General features: G+C 48.3%; 1 protein-coding gene across 4 annotated transcripts in view; it reads right to left on the bottom strand.

Moving 5' to 3' along the window:
* Nucleotides 1-5,989: 5,989 nt before the first annotated feature.
* The window catches only part of SLC2A11 (solute carrier family 2 member 11), a 29,726-nt gene continuing 27,970 nt past the window's right edge, over nucleotides 5,990-7,745 (bottom strand). For 2 of the 4 annotated variants that reach the window (XM_025400015.1, XM_025400014.1), the window contains exon 12: nucleotides 6,669-7,552. In XM_025400015.1, the coding sequence (XP_025255800.1) occupies nucleotides 7,352-7,552 (201 nt within the window). In that variant the 3' untranslated portion in view covers nucleotides 6,669-7,351. Of the gene's footprint in view, nucleotides 7,579-7,745 lie in introns of all 4 variants that reach the window. The other 2 variants (XM_025400012.1, XM_025400013.1) reach the window with 2 other exon arrangements.

Below are 7,745 nucleotides of genomic sequence, written 5' to 3'. Positions count from 1 at the left end.
TCCAAAACCCTTAAATATCCTTAGTTTGTAAGAGAGTGTGGCTCTGACCTAACTCGACCAGAAGCCCCTCTCAAGTTTGTTTTCTAAAATAAATCTGTCCATGTTGACTGTTGAGCCACCCTTCGTGTTTCTTTCCTCTTTAATTCTTATAGCCAGGACAGCCTCTGAGCCACTTGTCATCTCCTTGTACCCTCCCCAGCTGTTTCCAGTGGCAGTCAGCCTCAACTTTCTAGAAGGGTACCCAAAGAAGTGATATGATTTGCCTCGTACTAGCATGGGCATTTGGCTCAGTTTCCCCATCTGTAATTTGGGGATGACAATAGTGTTCACCTGACATAGAGGTATTATAAGCACCAAGTGGCCTAAATGCCAGTAACAGTCTCCTCTGATACTAGGGATTGTACTGTCACAAGGCCCTGTGAGCCTCCCCCAACCCTCCCTTGTTCTCTGAGTCATGGCACACTGTCCTTCAGTACCATGGCTCCTGGCTCCAGGGTTGGGGTTGGTCCTGAAATCTAGCTTGCCCACATTTTCCCTTGTCTGACTCCAACTCATCCTCCAGTTCTTGACTCAGCCTCAGGTCCTTGGGAAAGCCCCTGGAGCACCTGGCTTGGTCCATTCCCACATGTGCCCAGCACCTGTCCTGTCCTTCAAGGCTATCTCCATATTTCTGAGTTAAGACTGCATGTCTAGGCAGTAAACTCTGTGCCAGTGGGGACAGTCTCTTTTTGGGCATTGCTGTATGCCTACCTCCTGACCCCTTACCTCCATGGTAGGCAGATGACCCCCTGCCCACTAAAGAATAGCAGGAGGAGGACAAGCACTAATCCCTGGAACCTATGAGTATGCTATGTTACCTGGCAAAAAGCACTTCACAGATGCAATTAGGATTATGGACCTAATAGGGAGATTAGCATGGAGTATCTGGGTACACCCAATCTAACCACATGAGCTCTTAAAAGCAGATAATTTTCTCCAGCCAGAGTGCCAGATTCTAAGCAAGAGAAGCACTCGATGTCCCTTACTGGTTTTGAAGATGAAGGGGACCAGAGACCTCATGGTACAACCACAAGGAATTGAATTTTGCTGACAACCAGATTGAACTTGGAAGTGGATTTTTCCCTTGTCCCTTCCGATACCTTGACTTTGGCCATGCGAGTCCTGACGCAGAAGACCTAGTCACGTTACGCTGGACTATTGACCCACAGAAATTGGGAGATAATAAATGTGTGTTGTTTGAAGCTGCTAAAAGTTTGTGTTGATTTGTTATAAGAGCAATAAAAATAATAAACCTGGGACTCATAGGGACACAATAATTATCTGCAAACCATGGGCAAATGCTCCAGGAGGCATTGGCAGGCATGGCTGCTGACTCCCTCTTCCTCCTCATGGCAGCATCCCAGATCTGTTAGTTAGAAGATTCACTGCCCCAGAGCCCCTGCCACCCAGGTGTGGTCACCTCATCTCCCACCCCATCCTAGCATATCCAGCTGGAGGCACCACCCACCTGTCAATTTTCTCACCCCTAGGCCTCTGAGGAAGCATTTTCATGGTCTGATTCTAAAGACAGCGGTGTGTGTGTGTGTCCATGTGTGTATGCGTGCACGTGTGTGTGTGTCCACACACATGCTCACATGCACGTATGAGCCTATGAAGCTAGAGTAGCTGAGAAGTCACCATCTAGCCCTGGAGTGTGCACCCAGACAGGAGCCTGGGTTCCCCGGGCAGAGTCATCTCTCTCTAGGTGTTTGATTCTCTCTAATCTTCAATGATTCCCTGCTACCTGCAGAATGAACCAGAGTGGGGGCAGAAAACGAGCCTTGAAGAGCACTGGCTCAAGTTCAGCTCCACTGCTAATCCACCGGGTCACTCTGGACCCCTTGGGTGGCCTAAAGGCCTCCTCAATAAAATGGAGATCAAGGAAATCAGGAAGCACACAGACTCTAGACTACACTGCCCATGAGCACTCTGAATGATCAGCACCAGCGTGCCACGGACCTCAGATACCAGGTGAGGCCCCAGACGCAGCGTGTGCAGTGATCAAGGTCTGGGGTCCATGGTCACCAGGTCTACTCCTGGCCATTCCAGTTAGCTGGGTGACCCTAGACAAGCCACCGGCTTCTACTCAGTCTCTCATATGTACAACAGGGGGGATAAAAGTACTAATTTCATGGGGTCCTTTCCAGGATTAAAGGAGCTAACACTTGGAAGACACTCAGAATGGTCCTGATACGTAGAAAGCCCTCCATAGATGTTATCCCTGAACATTGTTGTCACTGGGAGACTGTTTTACTTTTTGCAAGGTAAGGATGACCGCCATCCTCATAAGCCTGGGCACAGCCTGAGGACAAGGACTGAGGCGGAAGCCTTTGGATGTTGTGGACCCTAGGTGGATATGTGTGAACTGAAGGGAAAAATGATTCAGCTGAGGTACAGAGTGATCTGGGTCCCAACAAGAGGGAACCAGAGACTCAGAGGGTCCAAGAAAGGAGAGGATGAGAGCAAATACAAGAGAATGGACAGCGGCCCTTTGCAGGCTGTGCAAGCCCAGATCCTTGTGAGCGCCGCCTGGATCCTGGCGGCCAGGCAGTCAACTCGAGCCTGCCAGATGGGCTGGGCCCTGTCTCCTGGCCCTGGGAAGCTGGGACATGTAGGTCCTGGTAATTAACAAATGAGGGAGGGATTCGGGCTAGTTGAGGGGCTTGATCACATGCTCTGGGAGGTGGGGAGAGGCCACACTGGGTCTGGGGTCTGGGGAGGTGGGCTGGAGCTGGGGAGCATGGCTGTGGCTCCTCTCCAGCTACATGAGCTAGACATCGATGCTCACACCTGGAACGCAGGCTCAGCAGAGACAGGTCAGCTCCCACCCTGGACCACCCCCTAGAAACCCAGTCTGGCTCTCCGCCCCTCTCTGCGCTGCCCTTCCTTGTCTTCAAGGTCCTGTCCTGAGATCCTGTCTCCTCTCCCTAACTGAGGGGCTCCCTGGGCAACAAGGGACTTGCAACCCCCACCCTGGGCTCCCAGAGTGGCCAGAGCCAATTCCGGCTGGGTGGGTGGTGAGTGAGAGGGCAGGGCTCCGGCTGGGGACCAGGTCACCAAGTGGGTCTGAGGTAGGCCGGGACCTGGGTGTCACCTGATGTCTGCTCTACTTGTGGCATGTACCCCAGGATCTCAGGGGTGCTTGTCAACGGATTCTTACTCATGACTCTACATTGGAGGTCTGCAGCCAGGGCGGCCAGGGAAGCCATTTGGAGCACAAAGGTAAGCTGGGGAGCAGGTCAACAGATGCAGGATCAGGGTGGATGGACACAGAGGGTCAGAGTGACCACACACAGGGCTCCTGGGAGGGCTGCCCCTGCCAACTGAAGACTCCACAGTGACTGGACACGGGGGCTTCATTCCCATCCCGCAACGCTACTGCCTCCGAGTGGCTCCAGCTTTTTTTTTTTTTTTTCTTTTTTTAGTAGAAACAATGTTTTGCTCTGTGGCCCAGGCTGGAGTGCACTGGTGCAATCATAGCTCACTGTAATCTCCAATTCCTGGGTTCCAGCGATCCTCCCACCTCAGCGGGCACTACAGGCATATGCCACCAAGGCTCTAGCTTTTAAAAGGCTCCCAGCTGAGCCTATCCTTGGGAAGCCAGCTCAGAGCCACCATCTCCCTGAGACCCCTACTGATCCCCTGACCCACATATTTCTCTCTCCAGAGAACCCACTGCCACCATTTCTCTTTAACAGTCGCTGTTTCCTGACAAAAGCGAAATTCTTTCTTATACAACAATAGTCCATTGATTTTTTAATTTAGGCACCAAAGTAAAATAATGAAGAAAAGATGGCTGTTTTTAAGCAAACGGTGCTGGTACGACCAGATAGCCGTTTCAAAAAAAAAGAAAGAAAAGAAAAAAGGGCCAGGCGCTGTGACTCATTCCTGTAATCCCAGCACTTTGGCAAACAAATGGCTTGAGTCCATGAGTTCAGGACCAGTCTGAGCAACATGGCAAAATTCTGTCTCTACAAAAACAAACAATAAAACAAAACAAAACAAAAATTAGCCAGGCATGGTGGCATGCACCTGTAGTCCCAGCTACTCAGGAGGCTGAGGTGGGAGGATTGCTTGAGTCTGGAAGGTGGAGGTTGCAGTGAGCTGAGATCATGTTACTTGCACTCCTGGGCAACACACAGTGAGACCCTGTTCCAAAAAAAAAGGAACCTCAACCCCTCACACCATACACAAAAATTAACTTGAAATTCAACATCAGCAACATAAGTGTAAAAGCTAAAACTATCCAACATTTAGAAGAAAATCTTTGCAACATTGGGATAGGCAAAGATATCTTATGGCACAAAAAGCATGAATCACAAAAACCAAAAACTGATAAATCAGACTTTACCAAAATAAAAATTTCTGCTTGGCTGGGCCAGGTGGCTCATGCCTGTAATCCCAGCACTTTGGGAGGCCGAGGCAGGCGGATCACGAGGTCAGGAGATCAAGACCATCCTGGCCAACATAGTGAAACCCCATCTCTACTAAAAGTACAAAAAAATTAGCAGTGTGGTGGCGTGTGCCTGTAGTCCCAGCTACTCAGGAGGCTGAGGCAGGAGAATTGCTTCAACCCAGGAGGCAGAGGCTGCAGTGAGCCGAGATCGCAACACTGTACTCCAGCCTGGGTGACAGAGCAAGACTGTCTCAAAAAACAAACAAATAAATAAAAATAAATAAATAAATTCTGCTCTTAGAAAGGTAGCATTAAGCAAATAAAAAAGGCAAGCTACAGACTGCAAGAAAATATTTATGATACTATATATTTAACAAAGTGCTAGCTTCCAGAATGTATAAAAAATGCCCACATTTCAAAAATAATGACAACCAACCTGATTAAAAATAGATAAGGGCTGGGTGCGGTGGCTCATGCTTGTAATCTCAGCACTTTGGGAAGCCAAGGTGGGTGGATCACCTGAGGTCAGGAGTTTGAAACTTGCCTGGCCAACATGGCAAAATACCATCTCTACCAAAAATACAAAAATTAGCAGGGCATGGTGGCTCACACCTGTGGTCTCCCCTACTTGGGGGGCTGAGGTGGGAGGATCGCTTGAGTCCAGGAGGCAGAGGTTGCAATGAGCTGAGATCATTCCACTGCCCTCCAGCCTAGGCAACAGAGAGAGAACCCTGTCTCAAAAAAAAAAAAAAAAAAAAGTAGACAAAAGATTTGAACAAATTATTCATAAAAGAAAACCCACGAATGGCCATGAAAAGATGTCTAACATTATTGGTCATCAGGGAAATACCACAATTAAATGACAAGATACCACTACACACTCACTAGAATGGCTAAATTGAAAAGACTCACAATACCAAGTGCTGGTGAGGATTTGGAGTATCCAGAACTCTCACACATTGTTAACGAGAATGTGAAATAGTATAATCAATCACTTTTGAAAACAATTTGTATACAGTTAAATATGCATTTATTATTAAGCCCAGCAATTCATTTACCCAAAAAGCTAGACTGACTGTTTATGTCCTCCCCAGGTAACCTCCCCATACATTGAAACCTAATCCCTCATATGATGGTACTTGGAGGTAGGGCCTTTGGGCCTCTTGGGAGGTGATTAGGTCATGAGGGCAGAGCCTGCATGAACGGGATTGGTGTCCTTATAAGAGACCCCAGAGAGTTCCCTTGCCCCTTCTGCCATGTCTAGGAGGACACAGTGAGAAGACCGCCATCTATGAAACAAGACATGGGCCCTCAGCAGACACTGAATCCACTGTCACCTTGATCTTGGACCTCCCAGCCTCCAAAACCACGAAAAATACATTTCTGTTGTTTATAAGCCACCCAGGCTATGGTTCTTTGTTATAGCAGCCGACAGACTAAGACACAAAAGAAATAAAAACACATGTTTAGACAATGATTTGTGTAGGAACATTCACAGCAGTTTTATTCATGATGGCCAAGAATTAGAAACAGCCAAAATGTCCACTAACAGGTTGATGGATAAATAAATCATGGTCTAACCACAGAGGGGAATACTACTCAGCAATACAAAGGAGTCTCTCCTAATACGTGCAACAACATGCATGAATCCCAAAAACTGTATCTGAAGCCAAGCCAGACACAAATATGTACATCAGTATGGAATGACTTCAGATTCTGAAAAAAGGTAAATCTGACTAATTGAGGCAGAAAGCAGGTCAGTGGTTCCCTGGGGCTGGGGCTGGGGTGGGTTATTGATAGCTAAGGGGCATGAGGGTGCCTTGGGGCAGGGTAAACGTTCCATCTGGATTGCGGTGGTGGTTCACAAGTGTATATACACTTCTCAAAACTCACCAAATATAGACTTAAAATGGATATATTTGATTATGTGTAAATCATACCTCAATAAAGTTGATTAAAAACATCAATTCCTCAGAAAATTCTGATCACTCCCCTCTCAGACTAGGTCAGTCCTCCTGGTATGCATATCCATACCCACTACAACCTGTATTTATTTTTTTTGAAACATGGTCTCCTTCTGTTGTCCAGGCTGGAGTGCAGTGGCTCAATTAGGATTCACTGCAGCCTTGACCTCCCAGGCTCAAGTGATCCTCCCATTTCAGCCTCCTGAGTAGCTGGGACCACAAGCATGTACCACCACACACAGCTTATTTTATTATTTTTTTATTTTTTGGTAGAAACAGGATCTTACTGTATGGCCCAGGCTGGTCTCAAACTCCTAGTCTCAAAGCGATCCTCCTGCCTTGGCCTCCCAAAGTGCTGGGATTACAGGCATCCAGCCACCTTGCCTGGCCAACCTGTATTTTTCTTTCACTGCATTTCCTGAGTCTGTAATTATTACGTTTTAAAGAGAGGAAGTCTCCCTCTGTCACCCAGCCTGGCATGCAGTGGTGTGATCATAGTTTACTGCTACCTTGAACTCTTGGACTCAAGTGATCCTGCTGCCTCAGCCTCCTGAGTAGCTAGAGCTGTTAGCACATACCACCATGCCCAGCTCATTTTTTAATGTTTTTGTAGAGATAGAGGGTCTCACTATGTTACCCAGGCTGGTTTCAAACTCTGGCCTCAATTGATCCTCCCACCTTGGCCTCCCAAAGTGCTGGGATTACAGTCATGAGCTGCCACAACCAGCCTGTAATTATGTTGTTACTGATTTTCTGTCAGTTAATTACCTTTAGCCTGGAACACCACTCTCACCACTGATTGCTAAGCACCTGGAGCCATGTCTGCACACAATGGGTGCTCAATAAACACTCCTTAAACAAAGGAATGCAGGAGGGAGTGAGGACCAGGGCCCTGGCAGGAAGCAGAGGACAGGACAGCAGCTGGCTTTGGCCCCTGGTCACCCCTTTTGGACTAGAGTTCTGTTGACTGGATAACTTCCGGGCTCCTCCACGTGGGGCCCTGGGGCCGCCTCGGGAAGTTGAGTCTGTGTAATTCTTCGGAGATCTCTTGGAGGGTCTTGCCTTTGGTCTCAGGAAGGAACAGGCCAGTGTAGATGGCCCCACAGACACAGACACCAAGGAAAGGGACATAGAGAAAGTGGGACAAGGCCTCCTGCGGATTAAAAGAGACCCCAAGACCTGGTATGGCTCCATCAACCCCAAACGGAAGGCCCATGACAGGTTGTGAGGAGGGATTTGCCCCCCTCTTTGCTCCCCTAAGACCCTTCCCTTTCAGTCTCAGTCTCCCTGGATGGAAGCCTCCTGCTGGGGTTCTCAGCGGGAGGCTGAGATGACAGGGACACAGC

This window comes from Theropithecus gelada, chromosome 10 (assembly GCF_003255815.1).
Source record: "Theropithecus gelada isolate Dixy chromosome 10, Tgel_1.0, whole genome shotgun sequence".
NCBI classification, from domain to species: domain Eukaryota; kingdom Metazoa; phylum Chordata; class Mammalia; order Primates; family Cercopithecidae; genus Theropithecus; species Theropithecus gelada.
Note: the sequence above shows the minus strand (reverse complement) of the source record. Positions and strands in the feature narration are given on the sequence as shown.